The sequence below is a fragment of the Lemur catta genome, chromosome 16, assembly GCF_020740605.2.
Source record: "Lemur catta isolate mLemCat1 chromosome 16, mLemCat1.pri, whole genome shotgun sequence".
NCBI lineage: Eukaryota > Metazoa > Chordata > Mammalia > Primates > Lemuridae > Lemur > Lemur catta.
The window spans coordinates 13855951-13882977 of NC_059143.1; the positions used below are offsets into that span (position 1 = coordinate 13855951).

Sequence of the window (27027 nt, forward strand, 5' to 3'; positions counted from 1 at the left end):
ATATTTCAAACTGTCTGCACTGCATTGTTTCCACAACAGAACTCATATTCAAAAATAACAAGAATTTTTGACTTATCCATGGTTTCACAAAAATTGCTGTAAAAAAAATTTGAAAGATAATCACAAGCCAAAATGTGCATCTGAAACACTGAGGATGTACCTTCACAATAAACATAAAACAAGACGTGTCAAAGTGAAATGTCAGAGATATCAACTGTCAAACTTAGTACTTAAGGAAATCGGATATTTCATACTTAATAACCCAATACATTTTACCACACACTGCCAAATAAAAACTATGTAGAAGCTATTGGTTTTTACGAAACAAAGGAATGAATTATAGATTTTTTTCAAAAACTCAATTATATTTCAAATGCGAAAGCAAACTGAAAGAACTTTTTGTTAATTAGCAAGTGATATGTTTGTAGAAATGATAGAACATAGACACATAGGAGATTTAATATTTATTTGACACACAAAGAACTACCAGTGTACCATAAAATGTAGTACATACATATGTACATTTGATTTTTTAGAAAAGAATTTTTATTTTAACTCTATTTGAGTAGCTAGTAAACTACCAAAGTAAGTAAATTATTAATAACAGTAATTGATAATACATAACTAACATACTTTTCTGCAGCTATGTTTATTGCATTATCCTTATGTATTTCAGGATTTTCAAGTTTCAGCTGAAGAGGTAAGTCTACTTGCCAAAATATAGGATGCATTAGATCTTCTTACCTTAAAAAAAAAAAAAAGCAGCAATAATCAAAATACTAATAAATTACTTATAGACTCAGCATATTTTTTTTTCTTGGAGTAAAAGTTCAAGCTGAATAATAGAAGAGAGGCCCTTGGCTTTTGGAAAGATTACTACTGTATATAGTAAAATAATGGAAAAGCCATTATGTATGGATACTCCTAACATTGCTGTTTGAAGAAATCTTCACAGTCGCCTAGTTTGTTGAACCTCAAGGTGGTCCCTTCCTCTGATGTGAAAACAAACTGTTTTTTCTATATTCTGCGTGCACACAGTGTTTGCCCAATAAACTTCTGTTACTCATGACTCAACTTTATTCAACAAATTTTTAATGTGTGCCTTTAACAATGATGATGATGGTAAAAACTCAACAAAGGCTGATTAAATACACAGGATATATGAGACATTGTGTTACAGCCTGTAACTGTTGATCCCAGGGCCGGCAGCTGTGAAAGTTTGGAATGGGGAAATAAAATACATTGCAAACCAGTCAGGAACTCCAGGCACTTCGGATGCTAGATTACTAGATAACAATTCCAGAAGACGGCTCTAAAAATCTTTCACCCTATAAAATTGGAGTTCATGTTTTAGCAAGCTACATAACCTGCAGCTAGGGTATCTAACAAATGTTTACATGATTGAAAATGCCAGGGTGATCCTTTTCTGCCATCTTTCCTTTTGTTTTCCTTAGTATCTTTCTCTTTCACCTTTGTCAGGTTTGGAAGCCTGCTACATATTGATCTGATCAGAACACGGACAAAATTGTATCCACTATATTGAATAGGATGCACACACACACACAGAGACACACACACACAAGAAATTCAGGTAGTAAGCAAACTCAGAAAAATGTTTATTCTCACAAGTAATAAAAAACATAAAATTATAAAAATTTTCATTATTGAAGATTTTTAAAAAATTGAAATGTTAGCATATGAGAAACTCATACTTCAGACATTGCTGTTATTAAACTTGGCTATATATAAAAATATATATTAAGAACAATAAAATGTTAATAACCTTTAAACAAGCAATTCTATTTCTTGGTATTCAATCTAAGAAACTAAGTGGAAAATAGGAATAAGGAAAATAAGCAAGTGACAGAAATGTTTTTGTTAAAATGATGGGGTTATGAATCATATTTGTCTTCTAAATTTTTCAAAATTGTGATTTTGTTACTTTTAGAATTTAAAACTAAGTTAAAAAGAAAAAATTAACATTGCCTTTGTGAAAGATAACTTTGTGTGCCTTATTGGTAAATAATTTGCTCAATCTCTCAATTACCCAATATCTCATTTCCCATCATCATTGCAACCATGTCATTCCAACATCTGTGAAGAGGTGATTTTATTGAAAATATTTTGATTTGGCTTATAGCATGGTCAGTACCAACATGAGTACTAGCACATTGTTTCATTTCTCAAAAACCTATGGGGTCTCACCAGTGCCACAGAACTCACTCCACAGCCTGCCATTCAAAATCCTCCTGACCTCTTCCCAGCTTGGCTTTCCATCTTCATCTACTGTCATTCTGGTTGTATTCTATTCATTCACACATGTGTGTATTAATTTATTTATTCAACAAATATTGAGGGTCTGCTCTGTGCCAGGCATGGTCCTAGGCCCCTGGGATGATGTGGAGAGCAAACAGCCTCAAATGGTGGCCACCTTCCTGGAGCGTATGGTCCAGTGGTGGAGATGGACATTCATCAAAGAGCCACACCGGTAAATGTGAAAATCAGAAGAGTTGAGTGCTGCATGGTGTTATGATCATATATGAAAGGGGGCCCCAGCCTGGTCTAGGGGTCAAGAGGACATGTCATCCCTGAGGAAGTGACAATTTGAACTAAGTCATAGGATGATTCAGTTACCAAGACAAAGAGGTAGTGTATTGGGACTACCAGCCATGAAGCCCCTCTGCTGTGGTCTAGAGGTAGACACACGTGACCCAGCCCAGCCAGTCAGATTCCTTCCTGCAAGTCAGGTCTTGAGCAGAGTGACCTGAAGACTGAAAACAACTGCAGCTGCTTCACCCTGACCACTGTGCCCCAAAGAAGCTGTTCATGGGTTCCCTGCTCCCAGACTCCTGAGTTACCTGGTTCCTGCCCTGCTCAGGCATGGTGGTCCAGCTTCCCCTTTGATTTGACGAGTCAGACAGTATCCTTCCATTTCTTTTAGCTGAGTTGGTCTTGGTTGCCTGCAGCTAAATAAAGAACCCAAACTCACATAGGGTGGGAGGTTCCCAGACACAGGGAAGTTCAAAGGCCCCGTAATGGGCGGGACCAGTTTGACAGGACTTCCCAACATCCCTGGCACCTAGATGCTCTCCTCTTACTTTTTCTTGCCCTGTTTGCTCACACTTTACCCCTTTTTTGAACATTCTCCCCTCCCACTTCCACACTGTGTGTGTGTATAGCTACATAAATGTTTTTAATTAATTGATCTATTTTTAAGAAAGGAAGGTAGAAGAGAGAGTGGGAGGAAGGAGGAGAAAGAGGAAGGGAGAGGAGGAAAGGATGGGAGAAGATAGAAAATGAGTGAGAAGGGAAGAGAGGGAAAGGAATGCAGTACATCCAGCTCAGAAATTTCTCCCCTGCTGGAAAGTAAACAATCCTCCCTGAACTCCCAGAGCCGGCCCTTGTGCATTCACTAAATCCTGCCTTGAATTACACTTATGTGTGTGTCTTGTGTCTGTGTGTGTGTGTGTGTGTGTGTGTGTGTGTGTGTGTGTGTGTGTGTGTGTCTGTCTGTCTTGTGCCCCCTGCTGGATAGGAAGCTCCTTTGGGACAAGATCTTGTCCAATTTCTCATTTTTTTTCTCCATAGTACTGGGTCTTGTGCCTTAACTTAGTAGATGCTAAAAAGATATCGGTTGTTTGACTGACATAACTAGAAATAAAGGCCCTCAAAACTCAGAGATAAGGGGAAAGGCAGAAAATCTAGTAATATGTAGCTTAATTAGACATTCATGGTCCTTTATGAATGACAACTTAGAACAAAAACTTAATTATTCTTTAAGATTGGTCATATTACCAAGATTTTTGTATCTTGTTTTTTTTGACCAAATGTCCTAACAGGAAGCAGTTCAGTGTGGTGATTATGAGTCAGGGGGAACTGAGTTCAAATTCTGGTTCTACCTGCTACCGACTTGAGTAGTTCATTTGACCTTGGACTATGAGCCTCAGGTTCCTTTTCTGTAAAATGATGATAATAATATTATATCAAACATGGGTTTATAATCAAGGTCTTGTTAAATTAGTTGGCAAGTTATTATTTAAATTTTATAAATATTTTTAATGGGTTCCTTAAATGTACTGAATGTATTTAGCTATAATCTACTTAACCACACTCTTATTTTGGACCATTAATTTTATTTTTTAACGTTTTAATATTTTAAATAATTTTGCAAATATAGATCTTAGAGATGGAACTTTTAATCAATTTAGATTTATTCTTTAGGATTGATTCCAGAAGTGGAATTACTATATCAAAAAGAAATTTTATGGTGATATAGCACCTCTTGTATTTTCCTGGATAGAGCTGGAACCCATTCTACTAAGTGAAGTATCCCAAGAATGGAAAAATAAGCACCACATGTACTCACCATCAAATTGGTTTCATTTATCAACACCTAAGTGCACATACAGGAATAACACTAAGGCAGATAGGAGCGAGGAGGAGGGGATGGGTATATACACACATAATGAGTGCAATGCGCACCGTCTAGGGGATGGACACGCTTGAAGCTCTGACTCGGGGGGGAAGGGAGGGGGTAGGCAATATACATAGCCTAAACATTTGTACCCCCATAATATGCCAAAATAAAAAAAAGAAATTTTATGCCTGTTCATATACATAATTAAATAGCTTTTCAAAAAGGCAAAACTAGTTTGTGTTCCCATCAATACAATAACATAAGAATTCCCATTTCATTACACTTCTATCAGGATTTTGTGGAGATTTTTTAATTTGCAAATTTGACAGGCAGAAAATGCTATCTTGTCTGTTTTCATGTCTTTGATTATTAATGAGGTTGAACATAGTTTCCAGGCATTTAAAAACTAGTTTTGATTTTCCCTTTCAGGAATCATCTATTACTATCAACAAAGCATTCCTAATCAAGTACTCTGCTTACCAATTTTTAAAATGTTCCTTAAAATGTTGTAGAGCTTTCGCCACTATGTAGCCAATGAAGTTAGAACTCTCATCATTTTCTTCCAGAGGGCTCTTGAGTGTGAAATTAGAAGAAGGCAGGATGCTTAAGTCTATTGTTGTTTCATCTGGTTTGGAAAAATTATCTTCATGAACACTTGGAACTATCTAGAGAAGAAGGATTATACAATAAAAGATTTACTAAGTCCCAATACACATCCACTATTAATTTAATACCACATTAGTCAGGATAGGCTAGGTTGTGCTGAGGTAACAGATTAGCCCCAATATTCCAGGGGCTTCATACAACAAAAATTTATTTCTCACTCATGTTATGTGTCCATCACAAGGACTCCATACCAGTAGACACTCAGAACCCTGCTTGACAGATGCATTTAATTTCATGGCTGTAGCAAATGAACTCATGGTTTTCTTTGTGCCCTCAGCGGAGACAAAGAATAGATGCACACATAGGCTCTTCACTAACTCAGCCTAGAAATACCCTTGTCATTTTTGCTCATGTTTCATTGGCCAGAATTTGGCACATTACAACACTTAGCTGCGGGGGAGCTGGGAAACGTGAGTGAGTAGGAAGAATGTTCTGTCTATGCCACAACAAGTTTTGTACTGAGTTTTCCTAGCAAATTTTCAATTTATGGTTGGATGTGTGATCTTGGCAAGAATTCATCATGTGAAATGCACATTGGTTACTCCCTTAATGAATTCTCAAGTGTGTATATCTGTACTTTGATTTTAGCCATTTAAATAAAACAGAACTAGCATATGACTTGATGTGACCTTAAGAGAACTATTTTGGGAATATTTTCAAATAAATTCCCTTATCAGAAAAACTAAAGCCAAAACATTGGGAGGCCAAATTAAACCTGGTAATTCCTTAATTCTAGCTGACAAAGGAATAGCTAGCATAACTTTTTTCCCTTCTCTTTTAGTGAATATAACACACATAACTGCATAAAGCATTTGTGTCTAGTTTAATAATTACAAAGCAAGCACCCATGTAACTATTTATTTCTACAACCAGGGGCCATAACTGTTCTCATTTGCTAGAATCTGTATATTTCTTACACAAGGCTTCTCTTAAGTACTTGCTCTTTTATGGGTTTGCACTTTCATTTGTGCGATGAAATAAAAGCTGTTTCGAGAAAAATAACTTTTACAGGTAGTTTAGCAAAGTGGTCGGGCCTGCTGATTCTGGATAAAGGCTGCCTGAGTTTGAATTTCAGTTCTACCACTTACTAGCTGTGTGGAACTTCAATAAGTTGTTTAAACTCCTTTGTGCCTCATCTGAAAAATTGGGAAAATAATACTACTTACCTCATAGGGTCCTGGAGGGCATTAAATGATCAGATATATGAAGAAAGTTCTTAAAACACTGCTTGACACATAGTAAGTTCTCTTTAGTGATGATTATTATAAAAATATGTAATTGGCAGCCATAATTTTATTTCACGTGCAGGTTTTTATATAGAGGGGCCTTTGTTATGAATATAAAGAATTTTAGACAAATCTGTTAGTGTTACTCAGAGACACTAAAATGGAAGTAAATTGCAGCATAGGATAGAAAATACTGATAATGATAGAAACAATTAAATATTGGCTGTAGCTTTCTAAAGGTTAAAAACACTACTAAAATTTTTCTTAAAATTTTATTCTTCAAGGTAAGAATTTTTCTTCATTAAACTTAAAGTCTATATATGAGGATGATCAAATATATTGAATTATTTTACCCTCCTAGAATATGATCTAATGAAGTAATAGAATCAGAGAGTCAGCAGGGATTAGAACAGTGGCTTTCAAAACCCTTTCCCTGTGGTCTACAGTAACAGATACATTTTACATCATGACTCCAAACACACATGTCTATATATGTGTATATATATTTACACACATTATGTCTGTACACACACACACATATACATACACAAAACGAAGTGAAAGTTTCATGCCACGCATACGGCTTATTAAATACAATGCATGCTAACATTTTCTGTTCTAGTCTATCCTATTCTATTTTTTGTGTTTTATTGATTTTGTTTTTTAATGTGCTTGTGACTTTCTAAACTTAATTCTCAAACCATGCATGGCCCACAACTTTGTAGTTTCAAAAAGAGCAAAGTGCTGGATTATAGAATATCATAGTTCCAATTCCCTGGAAGCAGAGCCTGAGATTCTGACATAAGTGGTTTATAAAGGGATGCTCTCAGGTGAAACTTTTAAGTGGATGAGGAAAGCAAACTAGAGAAGAGAAAGAAATTAAGCAAGGATGTGGCTTCAGATGACCTCTATTCCAGCCTGATCCTGCAGGGAGGTGCGGAGTGTAAGTGCCCAGGGGGCAGTCCTTAGGCGAAGGTTGCAGGAATAAGCAGTTAGCACCAGCACCAACCCAGCAGGAACTGGTAAAAGGGTAGGGTGCCAACATCACATACTGCACAGAATATTGCATCTTCCATGCTCTGCCCAGTGATTTTTGTATCCAGTTCTTTTTTGTCATCAGGAATCACTACCCTGGTGCCCTTGGCTATTAATGTAATGTGTGTGTATGTGGGGTGGGGGGAGAAATGTCTCAGGAAAGAAAGTCACCGTTTATCGTTATGCAAAAAGAGTAATTGAATGCGGCAGTCATGGTATAGGTACAATTTAAGATGACAACATGTCTTTACGTGGGTACAATGCACACCGTCTGGGGGATGGACACGCTTGAAGCTCTGATGCGGGTGGGGCAAAGGCAATATATGTAACCTAAACATTTGTACCCCCATAATATGCTGAAATTAAAAAGTCTTTATGTGAAGATTAATGTATACATATGTCTAATTCTCAAGATAATGCAGCAGCTTTATTGTGTCAAAAATTAATAAGAGCTATAATTTATGGGGCTCTTGCTTTGTATAAGGAACCTGTACTATCACTTTATAGACATACATTTTACGATAGCTATTATTATTCCCCCTTTACAGGTGGAAAAACTGAGGCATAGAAAAGCTAAGGGACTTTTCCAAGCTTACTTAGCTGGTAAGTTTCAGAATCAAAAATTAAACTCAAATTACTTTTTATTTTATTTATTTATTTATTTTTTGAGACAGAGTCTCGCTCTGTTGCCCAGGCTAGAGTGCCATGGCATCAAGCTCACAGCAACCTCAAATTCCTGGACTTAAGCAATCCTTCTGCCTCAACCTCCCAAGTAGCTGGGACTATAAGCATGCGCCACCATGCCTGGCTAATTTTTTTCTATATATATATAATTTTAGCTGTCCAGATCATTTCTTTCTATTTTTAGTAGAGACGGGGTCTCGCTCTAGCTCAGGCTGGTCTCGAACTCCTGACCTTGAGCGATCCTCCCACCTCGGCCTCCCAGAGTGCTAGGATTACAGGCGTGAGCCACCGCGCCCAGCCTAAGCTCAAATTACTTTATCTGTAAGTCTTCTCTCTCGAAAACTTAAAAAGAGAGACGTTTGGCCAGATTTCTTCAAGGTTGCCTCTATCAGGCATACCCGCTATAACTACAAGCAGAATTAGCAATCTCTGGCCTAGAAAGCATTTTGCGTTTTAAATTTATTTTCTTTGGAGAGTTTCTTGTTTTCTAAAGACCATGAACTACATTAAATCAAGTCAGCCTGAATACAATCACAACAGACACATGAATACTCCTCACAGCTTGTTTTCAAATTCAGATGTAATTAATAAGTAACAGAAAAATCAAGGTGTGCATGTGTAATCTCCGGAGCTGCCCTGGGGTCTTGCCTTTACCTTTACTGAACGAAAGATGATCTCGGTTTCTGGAACGTGGTTTGCCAGTTCAGACACCCAGCCAAACTGCCGTCTCATCCTGGCCATCAGATAGGCGGTGTCCCCCACGTGCTGCTGGGTCATCTGGAGAATCTGGGTGTACTGCTCACTGGATACGTTGACCAGCCGAAGGGCCTCCTGTAATTCTGTGTGTAGTGCAGGTACATCGGGACAGTCTAGCAAGAAGAAAGTAACTTGGTGAAGGGAAAGGTCCATGAAACTTGGAGGAGGGCGACAAGGGCTTAACGCTCAGCCCTTGCACTTTCTGGTTTCCCCTTTGCCTGTGAGAGCTCCTAGTTTATTCCTGTTTTTCTGGAGTAATTACTAATATTGCCTATATCAGTTGCAAACGAGATCCAGTTTAATTTTTAATTATATGGTTTTACATAACAGAAACTGGGCTGGAGACAGAACTTCTTGTTATAAACCCCATGTGCCTACCACCTAGGTTTTAAAAAAACACCCCAGAACAGAAGAAGCCCCTACCATACACTTTTCACATCGCATCCCCTTTAACCTCTCAAAAGGAAACTACTATTTTGAATTTGGACGTGTATGTCCAGTACCAGTAATTAGCATGGGCAAAGAGGAAAAGAACCACATATAGTGAATCCACTTAAAATTGGGACCAAAAAATATATAGTAAATAGTGAAGGGAAAAAGATTTCTGATTTTTTGCAAACTATTTTATCTTATATTTATAAAATATGAGATTATAATTATAGCTGTGTGTTTAGTATTCGATCAAAGTAAATGTTGATTGAAGAGACAAAATTATTGTTTGATAAAATGTATGAGATTTGTTAGCAAAACTTTGGAAACAAATGTACTTCAGCTAGAGAATGCATAAATAAATTGTGATATGCCTACACAGACCAACATAACAACAGTGAATTAATGAACTAGAAGAGCATGTATTCACATGGCTAAACTTGCAAACTACAGAGTGAAACACTAAGCTGCAAAAGAATACATAAGTAATAACATTTATATTATTAAGAAAAATTATCCAGAACTTGGAAAGAAAACAAAAGAATGGCTGCATGTCCTTTCAATGTCATACTAAATTATTGTCTAAGAGGCCCATCCAAAGATCACTTAATTCCGTACAGAAAAGATCCTTTGTTGGCCTGAATATTTACTATTGATTAGGGCCGGACTCTATGAAGTTAGATATAAATTATGGATTGAAAAGTTGCAAATGTTTTTTGTCCAGTAGAGACGTAAATTATTTTGGTCTGATAGAAAAGATAACTGCGGCTGGGCGCGGTGGCTCACGCCTGTAATCCTAGCACTCTGGGAGGCCGAGGCAGGAGGATTGTTTGAGCTCAGGAGTTCAAGACGAGCCTGAGCAAGAGCAAGACCCCATCTCTACTAAAAATAGAAAGAAATGATATGGACAGCTAAAAATATATATAGAAAAAAATTAGTTGGGCATGGTGGCGCATGCCTGTAGTCCCAGCTACTTGGGAGGCTGAGGCAGGAGGATTGCTTGAGCCCAGGAGTTTGAGGTTGCTGTCAGCGAGGCCCCACTCTAGCCTGGGCAACAGAGTGAGACTCTGTCTCAAAAAAAAGAGAAAAGAAAACTGCAAAAGTTACAGTTTTATTGCCCTTTAGTTTATTAACTAGTTCCGTGTCTAATTTTGTAATCTTATTGCAGCATTCTGTCTCTCCTTGACTATGAATGCTCCAGTCTTCCTTATATATTTTTTTGCCCACCTCTAACACCCCAGTGGTCCCTTCATTACTAAGTTAAACTAATTTTTGACATGTGCTCATTTTATATTTGTATGAGTCATATTTTTAAGTTTAAAAATTATACCTTGACAATAAAAAATTAAAAACATGTAAAACATTTGCTATGTATGGTATATGTGTGTATCTATTATATATATGCACATATATATAAATACATGCTATAAGTATAAAGAAATGCAAGGAAATAATAAGCACTAACGTCAAAATAATAGTTTCCTTTTTGAGAGGATGAAAGGATGTGATGTAAAGGGGGACACAGTGGGGGCTTGTTTTATTTCCCCCCACACAGTGGGTGGAAATGTTTTATTTCTTAATCTGGGTGGTAGGCACACAGGTTTTTATTATATCATTCTTTATACATTTATAACAAAATGCATTTTATGATAACAGTTTTAAACAGTAGGGGAGCACATTAGGACATTCTTTATCTTTTACCTTTGTAACAGTCAATTTACATTGCATTTTTACTGTATTATCTGATGTATACTGTATCCATAATCTGACACACACTGATTATCAGATACATTTATACTGTATTGTCTGATTTATTCTGTATCATCTTGTGACAATCAGGGATTATTCATCCAATATTTTAACTGACTAGAAGGAAACAGATGTTAATGATACATAGATGGGATGCTTGAGTGGAACTATTTTTGTAAGTGATCAGTATGTTGGTGTATATTTTTCTGTTATAAAATCATTTGTTTCTGTACGCAACCTTGCAACTGTGATTTAAAAAAACGAATACTTGAATAATGAGAATCATTGATACTTCAGACATTTAATCCTCAAAAGACCTGGATAAAGTAGATCTATTATTCTCATCTTCCACATGATGAAACAGAGGCTGAGTCATCCAGTTGGCAATTCAGGAGAAATAAGACCATCTGCTCTAGGTAATCCAACACAAAGGTCCAGTTTCTATATAATCAAAGCTACTTAGAGCAAAGCTTTCCAAACCTTTTTCTGCCATGACAGATTCTAGACGTCAAAATTCTCTAATATACATTCTAAGGTGGGGTAGATGCATCCATGGAAAGGAAATTTGTCCTTAGAGGGATGTGCAGCAGTAGACAAGTCCATTTATATAATGGACCCTGCTTTAAAAAGAAGGGGGAGAGATGAGCAACTGCTGAGGTGGGAAGAAAATGAGAGAGAATAAAGTGGAAGAGGGAAAGATCACTCCTTGCCCTTGTTCTGTGGCCTCCATAAACTGGCCCCCCTCACAAGCCCAGCTAACCTGAGAATTCTAAAGAAGAGCCCAGGCTGGCGATGTTTAAACAAAAGGAGAAGAGTATTATTGACTCTAAAAAGATACAGTAACTATACAAATACTGATCTAATTTAACAGGCTCTATTAAATTCTATTTTTTGTGGTTTAATTGGACAAAAAAATTAGAATGGGAACCTACTCCTATTGAGTTGCAAAGCATTTAGATGTTTAGAAGCATCTGCAATGCATTAATAGAAAGGCCTATTTCATTAATAAACAATATTAATCTGTAAGCACAGGTTCCTTGAGCAGAGTGATTAAATAAAAGTCATAGTATATAAAAAAAAATCAAACCAGTTTTAGACATCTCTAACAAGTTTTAATATCACATATACATATATGCACAAATGGTCCCCGATTTGCAATGGTTTGACTTAAATGATTTTTCAACTTATAATGGGTTTATCAGGATACCAACCCCATTGTAAGTCAAGGAGCATCTGTATGTTTATGGTAAAAAGTTTGGAAAATACAGAAAGGAAAAAAATCATCCTTAATTTTAAAACCCAAAGATAACCTTTATTAGTATTATGGTGTATCTGATGACATGTTACAAACCAATGTTTTCTATATTATGTTGTTCAAGAGCATAAAAGTTCTATTCTCCCTTTTCTCTAAATAGCTAAATTTGTTGCAAATCATTCATTGTTAGAGGCTTGAGGAGAGAGCCAACTGGGAGTTTCCGAGGGCTGTGCTCTTTGCTGTTTCTTTCTTTCTTTCTTTCTTTTTTTTTTTTGGAGACAGAGTCTCACTCTGTTGCCCGAGCTAGAGTGCCATGGCATCAGCCTAGCTCACAGCAACCTCAAACTCCTGGGTTCAAGCGATCCTCCTGCCTCAGCCTTCCGAGTAGCTGGGACTACAGGCATGCGCCACCACACCCAGCTGACTTTTTCTATATATGTTATTAGTTGTCCGGTTAATTTCTTTCTATTTTTTAGTAGAGACAGGGGTCTTGCTCTTGCTCAGGCTGGTGTTGAACTCCTGACCTCGAGCGATCCTCCCACCTCGGCCTCCCAGAGTGCTGGGATTACAGGTGTGAGCCACTGCACCCAGCCTCTTTGCTGTTTCTGTAGATGTAAATACTACTCCAGTGGTCTTTACTTTGAGGGATGTAAGGGCACAAGAGCTATTATTGTACAGCTAACAAATTATAATCTGATCTTTCCTGAACTTGCTTTATAGAATAATTTTGTTAGAACTCAAAGATTATCTCAGGTCCTTTATTTACAGATTACTCAATTGAGGCCTAGACGCCTAAACAACTTGCCCCAAATCACAAGCTAGTGTGGTAGGATAATTTATCAAGATATTAATTTGTGTTCTTCTAAATGTGTCTTGAAACCTCCTACTCCAAGCCATTAGCCACACTTTCTAAATTTCCTTCCTCTAGGGCTTTAGCAAGATAAAATGCAGAAAAATAGGAATCAAAAGCTCTTATTGTATTTTGTAAGACAGTCTGCCAGATGGCCCTGGTGAGGTAGGAGGAGTAACTTTAGTCAGGAGAAGGAAAAGGGGAGGAGGGGAGGGACAGAGGAAAAGGAGGAGGATTTCCGGCCAGGGAAGGAAGGAGAAAGGCCACTCTTGGCCAAGTCTAGGAGGGACAGCCTTCTTGGGGCTTAGAAGCAGAAGCCACTTTCCCTATTTAAATTAAATTAGACAATTAAACCAGCAATTAAAACGAATAAGTGCCACTTTCAAACAAATATCTCACGTGGCTAAGCATTGATTTACACAATGGAAAGATTTCCTTCATTAGTGGGTTTTTTATTTCCTTTGTAGTGAGAAGGGAGGAGTTGCCCTAATTTGCTCATTGTTTACCTCTTTTGGATATATTAGTGGTTTTTTGGTCTTTAATCAATAAAAAATTGCACAAGAACAATTAAAGAATTAAAGAAAGTGAAAGAATGACATACTTTGGACGAATAAAAATGTATAAATCTGCATTGAACACCCCCAGATGGAAATGATCACGTGAAAAAGTACTTACGGAAGGCAAATGAACCCACAATGCTTGAGAAAGTGAAATTTTGCCTTCTGTCCAAAATACTATTGAAATCCTGAGAAAATAGTAGTTGCTTACCTTCAGATAGGTAATCCTGACATTTTTGGCATCTTTCGTGAAATTGGAAACATCTCGACAAATTCTGGCCAAGTTCCCCACAGAGTCTTCTGTCCTGTGCAGGTAACATCTTTGAAATCAGGCCTCCCTGCTCAGGGCCTGCGGGGACACATCATATACGCATTAGTGTCATTAGAGTTTGCACTTGAATAGAGTAGAGACAATGTCACTGCTTTTTCTTACCAGTGCTTTCCAAATCTTTTTCCTGTATTCAAACACAGGAGTGCGTGTTGGTGCAATCATTTCCTAGGACAATTTCACACCTATTAAAAATTGCACATATCCTTGACTCCAGGAATCTCACTACTAGAAATGTATTATCAGTACATACACACACAAACACACACACACACACACACACACACACACACACACACACACACACACATAGTAATGCATGTAATTTTATTTCTAGAAGAAATCATGAGGATTATTAATAGTAACTATCTTTTGCAAGAGGGACTTGATGGGGTGGGAATAGTTGGCTTTCATTTATTTTGTTCCTTTGTATATTTGAATTATTTTAAAGTTAGTGAGTCTTATTTTTATCATTTTTTTTCTGATGTCAATAGGGTTAAGTAAATAGGTGATTAGGAGCCACTTTTTCTTTGGACTTCTCTCTATTTAAAAAACTTCTAATACTTATTTATAATTTTTATTTTTATTTATTTATTTATTTTTCCCTTACCTGTTAAGCACAAACATTTAAAATTTTTAATGCTATAATTGGGAATTACATTGGAGTTCCAAAGACATTGGAAATATCTGCTTCTTAAACTGGGTGATAGGTATTTATTTTATTACTTTTTTTGTACTTCATATATATAGTATGCATAATGTTACAAACAGTGGTCAAAGATTTAGAAAAATGGCTAAAGCAGATCATATTTTGAGAACCCATTTTTTTCTAAGAGAATTAACAATACATATGAAAATATTAGTGTAAAAGAGAAGTCTACCCAACAGAAAATTGGCAGTTCCCAAATGAAGCATTTGACATTAGGAAAAATTTATTGCTAATTTACAACTTAATAGTTTTCTGTTATATTAAATCCTCAATATTTAAAAATAAAACATTTTATTTTGAGATAAATTGTGAAGTCCATTGTTTAAAAACAACGAACCACTGTCAGACCGTCTGGTATGTAAGACAACCATCTCCTTTGGTGACTAGAAAGTCATTTCTTCTCAGCTGCCTCCAGGACCCTCCTCTCCGCCCCACATGACTCCTGTGAGTAGTTCCACTATAGAATTTGTCCCTGTTTTATGTAGTGTTTGTTTTCTTATCTTTCTCATTAGACTCTGAGCCTCTTGAGGGAAGGGACTTGGTCTTGCCATTTTAACTTTGTCATTTTTCTATACCTTCTTCTGACATTTCACTTAAGATATAGTGATGTAATTGTCCACTAATCTGTTTTCCTTTCTCTGGACTGAGCTCCTAGAAGTCAGGGGCTGTGTCATAATCATTGTTTTATTCCGAGCATCTAGACTAATACCCAGTACATAGATCCAGGATGGCAAATTCCAGGTGCATATGACACCAGTTCCCCATCTTGCACCCACGGCACAATCTATCACCTCACTCAGTCAAGCCACGACAGAACCTCAGAGCACTTCTAGGCAGCTACTTCTGGTACCATCATTGACATAAATCATTCACTCTCCCCACTTGCTTGTCTGTTTCGCCTACAGGAAAATTAAGGTCAGCAAACACTCTCTAAGGCAGGATTAGAAACAGATTTCCTGGCATTCAGCACTTTATTAAGCTACCATCGAACATGATCTCATCTGTTCTTTCTAGGGATTTATAAAACAAGTGAAGACAATTGCAAGAGTTATTTAAGAACTGAGATCTAGAAAGACCAAGGTAGGAAAGAAATTCTTCCATATGGAGACTAAAATGAAAGCACACTCAATAAAATAAAAAATAACATTAAATATCAAGATATTTTTATTATTGCCTCTCTTTTTAAAATGGTGTTCATTATTCAGTTTTAGCTATTTTTCTAATTTTGGCTCTTAGGACTATCGTGACCAATGGGCCCATCTGTGAGGGCTGGCAGACACACAGGACTGGCTCAGTAAATGGAAGTTGTAACTGATGAGAGGTGTGTATTGGTTTTCTATTGCTGCTTAACAGATTGCTACAAATTTAGTGGTGTGAAACAGCACAAATTCATTATTTTACAGTCTTCTAGGGCAGAAGTCTGAAGTGAGACCTACTTCAGACTTCTGAATTCAAGACACCTTCAAATCAGGGCTTGGCAGGGCTGGTTTTCTGAGAACCCTTCAGAGAACCTTTTCCCATGCCATTCTCAGCTTCTAGACCCCACCTACATTCCTTGACTCATGGCCCCTTCCTCTCCCTTCAAGGCTGGCAAAGTAAGGCTCAGTCCTTCTCTTGCCGCCATCTCTGTTGATTCTCTTCTGCCTCCTTCTTCCACTTTTAAGGACCTTTGTGATTACATTGAACCCACTCCAATAATCCAGAATAATCTCCCTGTTTTAAAGTCAGTGGATAAGCAACCTTAATTCCATCTACAACCCTACATTCTCTTTGCCATGTAATGCAAACTCACAGGTTCTGGTGATTAGGGTGTGGATATCTTTGGGCAGTAGTTATTGAGTCTACCACAAGGGCAAAGCTCAAAATGTCAACTCATTAGGCAGATTTTCTAGGGGCAATAGGCTTATTCCTCATCAACCACCTGTTCAGAAAAGTGATGGAAACCACATATGAATGTCCTACAGCCCCTGCCTGACTACTCTTGATAAATAGTCCACATGTGCTCATCTGGGAAGAGAATGTCTCCTCTGCTGAGCTTTCTATGTACTGCCTAGCTAGGGGAGGGATATTGGAGAAAGAAGAATATAATAGGGTAACACAGGCCTTGTTTGCTTGGGGGCTTTTTTTATTTTTTAATATTTACATTTACAAGGGATCGTGGCTATCTAGGTTGTCACTGAGGGGCAGGGTGTGCATGAGCAGCTGAGAATAGGGGCCGGTCCCCAGCTGTGTGCATGAGGAGGAAGCTGAGGCAGATGGTGGAAACCCACATTCTTAGTTGATGGGTGGGAGGGAGTTGAGTGTTTGGGAAATTATTTAGATTTTGACGTGTGTCTGAATCACTACCTGTCCTGTGCACGTTTGAATGTAGCAACATGTGTAAGGTTGCTACACCATATGAAGGAGTGGCACTATTTTGCTCTAAATTCTGAATATTATTCTAAGACAATTGATATCTATTCAAAAGGTCAGGCAAAAATTATTTGATACCACGCCAGCATGAATAGATTCAGTCTACCTGCCTGATGTTTCTCCTGAAGATTTGATGAATTTGGAACCTTAGAATGGAATACCAGACAAACCACCTGACTTACAAGAAAAGTCTATTTGTCCGTAAAATAGAACCCAACAATTCCAATAACAATAGCTGTTCTCTGTTTGTGGAACAATAAGGCCGGACAGATACAATGCATCGTTTCCTGGCTTTAGTTTCTGAAACATATGAGGTAAGCCCCTACTCTATAGAGGACAAATATGCAATGTCATGGCAGTTTTGAAACTCTGATTCAGATGTTGCTAGCTACAGCTGATATAAGTGGAAAACAGTCAGCTAGAAGGAGCCCACTTTATTTTTCATCTCAGAGGGGAGTAGCCTTTTACTCGGCTTAGTGGTCAATACAATAACCAAGGAAATGCATTTGGCCCACACTGGCAGCTCTCATTTCTGAAATATTGTGTCTGAGCTACTCTGTAAAGACCAAAGAAGATATCTCCTGCCTTAAAACATAAGGCAGCATTGTTTTGCTAACGTGGAATATTATGAGACATGATTAGTATTGATAGAAGGTAATTCTTATGTAATATTTCTGTAGTTTTGGATTTATGCATAAACTTTATATGGTTTCGTGCATGAACTTTATGAGTTAAAGAATAATAGTGATTCAGAGAAGGGTGTGAAGGCTAAATTGCTCTGCTTATATGTGATACTGTCTTCACAAACTGGGAGTTGAGGATTCTAGACCTATTTTAAAGCAATTCCCTGATGTTCAGGCAGGATAGAGCTGGACATCTACATATTAATAAAGGAGGGGATTGTTTTTATTTTCAAGTTCTCACCCTAATAGCATTTTCTTCTTTTGGCTTTGAAAATGAGCTCTAAAAAGAGAACAGCACTAGAGTTTTCAACAACGAAAGAAGAGGAATGGTGTTTGGCAGATTTCAAAGCTTCTTTTAAGAGGCTCTGAAACTTTGATTATCCATAAATTGTCACTTCAAGAAACACTATGAAATTACTCAGAAAGTCTACCATTTCCAAAGCTGCACACAACTTGACTTCAGATATTTAAGTAAAAGTAATCTTTTAATACTTGCCTTTGTCTTGTTTTGGTAAATCTTCTATTGCATTCAGTGTCTCACTAATTGTTGCACTGACACTTTCGTAAATAGACAGGCTGAAATTGCAAAACAGCTGGAAGAAGTTGGGAAGGTCCCAACTTTGCACAAGATCTGTGTTTTTCGTTGGCTCTTTGGATAGAGCTGGAAAAAAGTAAGACTCAACTGAGTCTGTATCTGACATGAAATATAATTGAAAGGTCTGGTCAAATTCTTGCTGCATCTGTTTAAAGACGTTAAAACTCCTGTTAAAGAGAGATTTCACATCCACAGTCAACTGGCTGAACACGTCCTCCATTTGGGTCAATTGCGCATCTTCCTCAATGGACTTTTCACTGACGGGGAGGTCTGCTTCATCATCTTCATGGAGAGGAAATAGAAATTGATATATCTTCTTAAAAAACTGTTCAATCTGTGGGGTGGGGGACAGAAATAAAATAAACATTTATTTTCTTTCTGGATCATTTTTCATTGCAAATTTTAAAGTCAACTTACAGTAGTCATTCCAAATCAAGAACAATTCTGGGCAGGCTAGGAAAAGGTGATTAATTTTAAAATAATTTATTAACACTCTTGTGCCTGGATTTGACTTTGAGGAAATAGGATCTGAAATTCCTCCTGGTTTATGTTTGCCAATCAGTGGCCTGAAGAGGTCAAGTTTTCAATACTGTTGGCAAGCTGGTGACAGTTGGCATGCCATTGCCTTTAGGGCACCGTGGAGGTTGCCTAAAAACTGTGAAGAGGGCTCTTGTTTTTCACCTCTGTCTTAGTTCTTTTTTAAAAAAAATAATTTTTAGTGGAATGTCATTTTAGTGTCTTTATACTTTTCTCTTTCCCGTCTTGTAAATTAGCCTATGGACAGAAAACACATCTACATTCAACTAGATGCCCAATACAGCTTAATAGGTTACATATTAGCAGTGATCAAAGTCCTCCTTGGCTATAGTCAAAGGAATGAAGCTGTAATTGTAGAATTTCTGGAATCACTCAGTGGAAGAAGATATTCCAGCAGTCACACTATGCTCTGCTTCATCTGTGTGGCACCTAGGTCTAGGCAGACCATAGTTGCCCTTATATGATAGTGATATGGATGTGTTTATTGTTAATCAACTATTGAACATTACTGCTCTGTGCTCTTTAAAGAATTCTCCAAGGATTTTTAGAGGACTCATGCCTTTCTCAGAAAGTAATATGGGTGGATTACTTGCCTTTCCCTCTGCCAGCTTCTGTTTACTTGACTGTATCCACCAAAACAAAACTTTAAAGCCCCAAGAAACATTCATAAGATCACACAAGTGGCCCACATGAGAATGGCCCCCAAATCTCTGGACTTCCAGCTGGTGCTCATTCCACCACATTCTGGTGTATGAAAGAGTGACAGTGGCTCTAAAAATAGAGCAGATGCAATGAACAGTGGAGGCAAATTGACTTGGCACATTCATTATCCTAGTGGTTGCTCCCTTTGTAATTGAGTATGGCATTGCCAAGCCAGGAGCATACGCTAATTAGTGCCTGCTCTAATATGGAGAGTGAAATTCCACTTAATTCACTTAATCCGGCTCACTTCATGAAAGGGGAGGGAAATCCAGGCCAATTGGAGCCTTTTATGGGGCATAGCTCATCCTATTCAGGTCACCACCGTCTGTGATTCCCTCTGCCCAGAAGATAGCCACAGGGGACAAAAAAGAAAGCATGCCTGTCCTACAGGACATACATGGATAGGGCAAAAGGGATGTGAAAGGGTGTATATTTGTATGCATATGCATGCGCATGCTACATATGAGAGGGCAAGCACATTGAAGGAGAGATTCAGGAGGTAGAGAATGTCTTCAAATATTTGGCCTCCAGGGTAAAAAATTAAAGCAGACTGAAATCAGAGACTGCAATACTATGATTCAAAATGCAATTCAATAAATGTTTATTGGATACCTACAATGCTCAAATGAAGACAAATAAGATATGACCCCTGCCCTTAAAGAGCTTACAATCTAGTGGGAGCATGTTCATGAATAACAAATACAAGGCAGAAAGTCAGGGTGTTTCTAAGAGAGATACATACAGTGTTATTAAAAGGAAGGATAAACACTGAATGGATGTTGTAACTTATAAATTGCGTATACACAGGTGATGGTACATAAGCATTAGTGTCGGATGCTAGAATGCAAAATGCCAATATTCTATTGGCCTATCTCTATTCCAAATATTAATATAAATTAATAAAAAAGCTGAAGTAGGTGCCTTAAGAACTATGAAATCTTGAGCTCTATATTTCTCTTACCGTATTTTTCACAGAGGACCTACTAGGTTGGCATGTTGTATAAAATCTCATGCAGTTACTTTCCAGGCAAGACCTGCATTCATCCCAGGAATCCGCCAAAGACACTTGGCATAGCCTCTCTTCTTCTTCCAGATGTTCTTGAACTTCATTCATAAGTTTTAGGGCCTCCTAATTAAAAGTAGAAACAAAAGTCCTATTTCCATCTCATGATTCTATGCATACCTTAATGGATTCGACCCTTTGAAATGTGCATATTCTAAACTATTTCTTCAGTTTTTCTCCTTCAGACCCCTGGCAGCTGACAGATCTCTAATGCTTTCTGTTTGATTAAGAGCACTGGCTGATCCCTATGCAAGACTGCAAATCTTATTCATCTGTTCATTCCTTCAACAAGTATTTATTGAGTGTTTGCTATGTGACAGACGTCACACTAGATGTGGGTGAGCCCACAACAAAGACACCATCCCTATCTGGGGAACGACTGTGATTTGCTTGTTGACTTGTCTGTCTTCATGTCTAGTCCATGGGAGATTGCAAGTTGGGCTTTAAAGTTCATAAAGCTGACGCATTTTCTTTCTTTTATTTATGCTGACTTTAATTGTTATATGTTCTTAAACATCGCAAGAAAGTGCAATTCTTGCATATCAAATCAAATTTTCCTGTTGAGTTACATTTCAATTGCAGAGATGCCGTCTTTGGACCATCTTCATTTTTCTCGTCTGTGTTCCAAGCATTCTGCCTTGGGGTGCTTGCTGAACTTGGCCAGGTCCTGCTGGGGTGGGAAGGAACCCAGCAGCAGTGGCACCTGTCCCTGCGGGCCTCTGCCCTCTCCCGGAGTTCCCCACAGGCCGGCACCATGGCACAACAGGCCTTTCTTCTTGTGCCCCTGCCCCTCACCCCCGGTCTCCCGGCTAGTGTGGACTTCTGAAGCCCGGCCCCTTCTGTGCCAGAGATATGGTTCAGGAGAACGAGGGGTATAATGGATCCGTCCATAAGGAGACAGCCTCAGAGCTAAAGGCGACTCCTTTAAATAAAAACGCATGTGGGAGAAGAGTTTATATACTTCAAACCAATTTATTGTGCATTTTTACCCAATGGAAAAGAAAAAAAAAAAATCACCCTTTCTGGCGTATTAAGCCCAAAGAATTACCTGAGGACTGACAGTCTTCCTCATCTTCCCTGCCTGGCTGGGATTTTTCAGGTGCCCTCACTGTAGAGTTTAATTAATAGTAGAAACAAAAGTTCTATTTCCAGCTAATCCAGATAGCATTTGCTACGGACCATGTGAGAAAACTGGCAGGGCCCTAGCCTGCCAAAATGCACATTGTGACCCAGACAGGATTGTGTGTTTGTGTGTGTGTGCATATGTGTGTCCTTGAGCTTTGCAGAACAATTTTGCAACCCTACGTCTTCTTAAGAATGGTGATTTCACCATGACAGGCAACAATGCCCGCGGGCTTTTCTCAGTGAGTCCCAATTCTAAATATTACACTCATTGTCCTCATAAATCAAAATCCTAATATTCCCAATTCCAAGCTGCAGTTACTGTGTACCCTTCAGCAAATTACTTAGTCTCTCTAAGCCTCAGTCTCCTCATTAGCAAGTAGGAATAACAGGACCTACTTCTCAAGGTTTTTACATTAAAGAAGATGAACAAGCAAGGCACCCGGCACATTGTTATAATTAGTATGCTCACACTTCCTTCCATTCATCCTGCAGAAGTATAACAAAAACCATTTACCAAATCGCACGTCCCAAGTTCTGGAAATAAAATGTTGCCATGGAGGAAGTAGGTCTCTGGTTTAAGAAGTCTTCTCCATTCCTTCCATTTCCTGCTAAATATTCCACCCACTGACGAGCCCATGCTTGAAACTCTATTCCTATAGTTTACAGCTCATCAAAAGTACCATGTAAACCCGGTGTGGGGGCAAATCACCCTAAGCTACTCTAGGGCTTCCCACTTTACGAAGAGTGGGTTTCAGATGTTCTCACTTAAATAGTAACAGAGAGAGGATGAGGAAGGGGACGGTGAGGACTCTGGGTCACCCGAGGATAGGTGGAGCCCAGGACTGGGAGACATAATGGTGCCAACACCCTGTTTGCCAACTCATAATTTGTCTAAACTGACCTTTATTCTAGGTTTAAAGTAATTTTATGGAGGGAGACTCAGGGAAAAACAGGTTTTTTAAAAAAATTAACTTTCTAATTGCCCTAAACTTAACGGCATAATTCAATGACTTTTTATAAAATAAGTAGGTTTTTAAGAATAAATAAAAATTCTACTAGTTTCTGGGATTCTTCAGAGCTAGAACGGCCCCAACATTTGTTTACTTGACCTGCCCTGAACTGGAATCTTCTTTCTATAATCCCATACCCTGTTTCCCTTGCCAGGAGGCTCAGGAAACAGAAAAACAGAAAATCATGTGGTCTGCTGACTTTCTCCCAGTTCATTCGTTACAATATTGCAGTAGCATGTTAATTAACATCTCACAATCCAGTTTTCTTAGCTGTAAAATGAAAGTAACAGCTTACCCAGATGTTCAAAGCACTCCGTGTGATAACGTGTTGTTTAAAGGGTCTATTAGTGATATCTAGTGTCACAATTCCCAGATGGCTGGGCTCACAAGCCCACCAGGGGAGAGCCCAGCTGCAGGGGCTTCCACATTTTTCTGATGAGGAGCTATTTTAGACTTCCTCAAAATCTTTTGATTGCTGCCAAAAGGGAGGATGGCTTGCAGCTGCTGGTCAGGCAATCTCCTTTCCTTGCCAGGAAATCTGCCTGCCTCGGGTGGTAGGTGTGGCTGCAACATCAACCGGTCTGGTGACAGGCTGACACACCAGTTGCATAATGGACTCCCAGAGGCCATGATGTGCAGAAATAAAGTGATGCAGGCAGCCATCTAGAATTTGGTGGTCCCCAACTTTAGACATATAGGTATAAGTAGGAAGTATTAGAACTTCTACTTGTTTGTTTTTTAACTAAAAAATTGGCTGAGGGTCAATGGGGCCTTGTTTAATCTGTATAGACTCAGTTTTTTGCATGATGCAAAGAATTCTGGAGACTGGTTGTCCGACATTGTAAATGTATTTAACACTACTGAATGGTCCACTTAAAATGGTCAAGATGGCAAATTTTATGTTATGTGTATTTTACCACAATTTAACATTTTTTTAAAAAATAAAAATAAATAAAAAGTAATTTACTCTTAACATTAAAATTTTAAATATTTTGCAAATTACTTTTGTGATAGTTTTTATTTCCTCTTTATTTATTTATTTTTTCTTCCCCACCACCCGCCCCCCTTTATTTCCTCTTTAATTTAAGGGTAATATTGGAAAATAACCCTTTAACAAAATTTAATTGTTTTGAGTGTTATGTTAATTGTTAATGTTATTAAACTATAAGCTATGCAATGTCTATAGTTTAGAAAGTTATTGAACTTTATACTGTAGCATAGGAATAATTTTTAATATCTATCCAAGGACATTTGAATATAATATATATTCTGCATTGGTAAAATACATAATTAGTGCTAATGCTATTAAGCAAAGCTATTTGAATTTTAAAAAATGGATTAGGCTGATGCATTATTTAATTTACACTAGTACTCCCTTGAGGTGCTTATGTTAGACATCGCACGTGGCATTCATTGGCCATGGCTCCCTCTCTGTTCACTTGAAGCCAATTGCAATGAATTGCCGTTTAAAAGGACTCAGGTGGACTGATGGATTTTATTATCTAGTTTTAACCAACCTTCACTAAATAGACAGAAGCCTTGAAAAGATTCTTGACAAAAAAAAAAAAAAGACCCAACAGATTAAAAAAATGACTAATTTAAGCTCAATTGGACAAAATACGAACAGCAGAGCTGACAGTTGGTCATGAGGTCTTTATGTGCCATGTGACAAAGTAGAACTATGATGATCTAATGAGATTTGGCAAGTCGGTTAAAAGTTTCAAAATGTCTAGAAGATTATTTGAAATATGGATTTACATCCATCCTAATGATGAATCTCACCCCAAATGTCTATTGTGCCTTGAGATATTAATAGCAATTCATGTATCTAATTTATGAATAAATTAATATGCATATAGTTAGGAATGAGTGCTAACAATTTTTTTCATAATAGAGTGGACAGATCAAAAACTTTGGAGACCACTAATCTAGCCAAAAACTCCCTGAGTGCTTCTGACTCAATATCCTAACTCAGAAAGGATTAAGAATAAAGTATTTTTGAGAAAGCAGCATTTCTCAGAGATGAATTCCCCAAATTCCTGGGTTTGGAGTCCTGCAAAGGCCTATTCTACAAGGAACATGGTTCTTTGAAGAAATTTGAAGTTTCCTTCAAACTTTTCCTCTAATAAAAGCAGCCCTCCAGAAAATATATTATTAGGAAAAATAAGTAATTCACCAATTGCACTAACAAGTACAGTGTTTATGGTCCAGATCTGTTTAAGAATAGATATTATTTTTAATTGCTGTACCTGCTTTTCTGCTTTGCATTTCTTCAGGGTTTTCATTAGATTGGTGTGTTCCTCCTCTTTTTTTTCCATCATGATTTTCATCTGTTTAATACCCATCAAGGCCTTCTTCACCTCTTGGTCCACATCTATCTCCCCATCCTCAGAAAAACCTGAAAGACAGTTTTTTCTGTGCAGATTTTTCTCTGAGACCTGACCCTATTACAAAACAATGAGTTCACCAACCTTTCATGTCCCCTAAATAGAGGCTTAATTGTTCTTTCATAGCCTCATACTCTGAAAGCAGATCGTAATGAATTAGCTGTCGGCTGCCACGTGGACAATCCCTTCTGTTCCTCACTCGTGAGCTCCCAAACGAGTCAGAGTTCACTTAACCTCATTCTTGTCATTTTCGTCTGGCCCTGTTTTCATTTATCCATTTTTTTCTTTAACTTAAGTGTGTTTATATTAGAGAAAATTTTAAATTTTCTTCACAAACAATTTATTATAAATGCCCAGCTGGGGATCTCAAACACAGTGAACAATTTCTCTTTCTTTCAGTTTCAATTACTTTCCAAGGAGGCATCAAACCTAGAAAGTATCTCATATAATATGAGATGCCTTAATAACCTAGTGGGTGTTTTCTCACACACCATTCTTTTTTTTTTTTTAGAGCCGGGATCTGGCTCTGTTAGCCAGGCTGGAGTGCAGTAGCAGGATCATAGCTCACTGTAACCTTGAACTCCTGGACTCAAACGATCCTCCCGCTTCAGCCTCTGGAGTAGCTGGGACTGTAGGTGTGCGCCACCACGCTCAGCTAATTTTTAAATTTTTTATAGAGACAGGGGTCTTGCTATGTTGCCCAGGCTGTTCTCAAACTCCTGGGCTCAAGTGATCCTCTTGCCTCATCCTCCCAAGGTGCTAGGACTACAGGTGTGACCCAGCACAGCTAGCCCTTATACACCTTTAATAAAAAATTCATTGTCATTCTCACTTCACAATAGCCAATCTGGCCTTCTAAGGAGCTTACTCTTGCCTCTGGATTTAATTATGGACCCCAAGTGAGCTATATTTTAGCTAAGTTATCTCCTAAGTGTTAAGTACCCAAAGCATATATCACCAAGCACAGGTTGCAAGTTAATGGCCACAGAACAATCACATTCAATGAAATTATGTATAACCCACTTTTTCACTAGCTTAAGAATAATTGCACAGATTACTCTAATCGTTTAAATTTTTCAAACGCTAGAAAAGTATTTCACTGTTCATTAAAGCCGTGCTGAGATGACACCAACCATCTGGATGATAAAAAAACGCAGTCAAAAAACTGGCAAGTTTTATCTACACGATACAAACATCTGGAAATGTGAACGCTTGCAGAGACTTGATTGGAATTTTCTATTTTTATCCAGATGTTTGGCATCATGACGACTCGATTTAAGTGCCTGGAGAACGTTTCACCGTGAAACGTAGTGAATGTGGTTATCTCTCAACTGCAGCTCACTATAGATGCCAGCAGGACATGCCAACACGCAAACAGGACACAGCACAGATAAGAAACCAACATACTCTTCAGGTTTCCACTGACAGCAGTTTTATCCTTCCAAGTAGGTGCACAGTGACAATCTTTCAACCATAGCAGATACACAATAAACACCAAGAGTGGCGGCTTCATGTTCCCGCTGTTACTGCAAAGGAAAAATAAACCCACATCAAATGACTTCCATTAGGTTAGCGTCGGTCAGCATCAATTGAAAACACATGGTGCTCCAAAGCATTTTTGTGTCAATTTTTCTTTATGACTTTAGACAACTTATGCTAATGTGCCTGAGACATAAGGAAGCTTGAAATATAAGTTAAAAACAAACAAACCCCAGTCCCTATTAGTTTACATTCTTCTTGACAGTTAAATAAGGTCATCATCTGAAGTACTTGAAATCCAAGGCAACGGAGAGCGTGCATCACAGCCCCATAGAGCCCAAACTGCATTTTATTTCCCCGCCAACAGTAAACA

At 38.0% G+C, this 27027-nt stretch overlaps 1 protein-coding gene across 3 annotated transcripts in view; it reads right to left on the reverse strand.

Moving 5' to 3' along the window:
* Positions 1-352: 352 nt before the first annotated feature.
* CLUL1 (clusterin like 1) overlaps positions 353-27027 on the reverse strand; it is a 41508-nt gene continuing 14833 nt past the window's right edge. For all 3 annotated transcript variants that reach the window (XM_045527904.1, XM_045527901.1, XM_045527903.1), the window contains 8 exons: positions 26583-26701; positions 25038-25186; positions 20552-20719; positions 18253-18685; positions 13836-13973; positions 8683-8897; positions 4898-5082; positions 353-744 (listed from right to left, as the gene is read on the reverse strand). In XM_045527904.1, the coding sequence (XP_045383860.1) occupies positions 741-744; positions 4898-5082; positions 8683-8897; positions 13836-13973; positions 18253-18685; positions 20552-20719; positions 25038-25186; positions 26583-26701 (1411 nt within the window). In that variant the 3' untranslated portion in view covers positions 353-740. The remainder of the gene's footprint in view (positions 745-4897; positions 5083-8682; positions 8898-13835; positions 13974-18252; positions 18686-20551; positions 20720-25037; positions 25187-26582; positions 26702-27027) is intronic.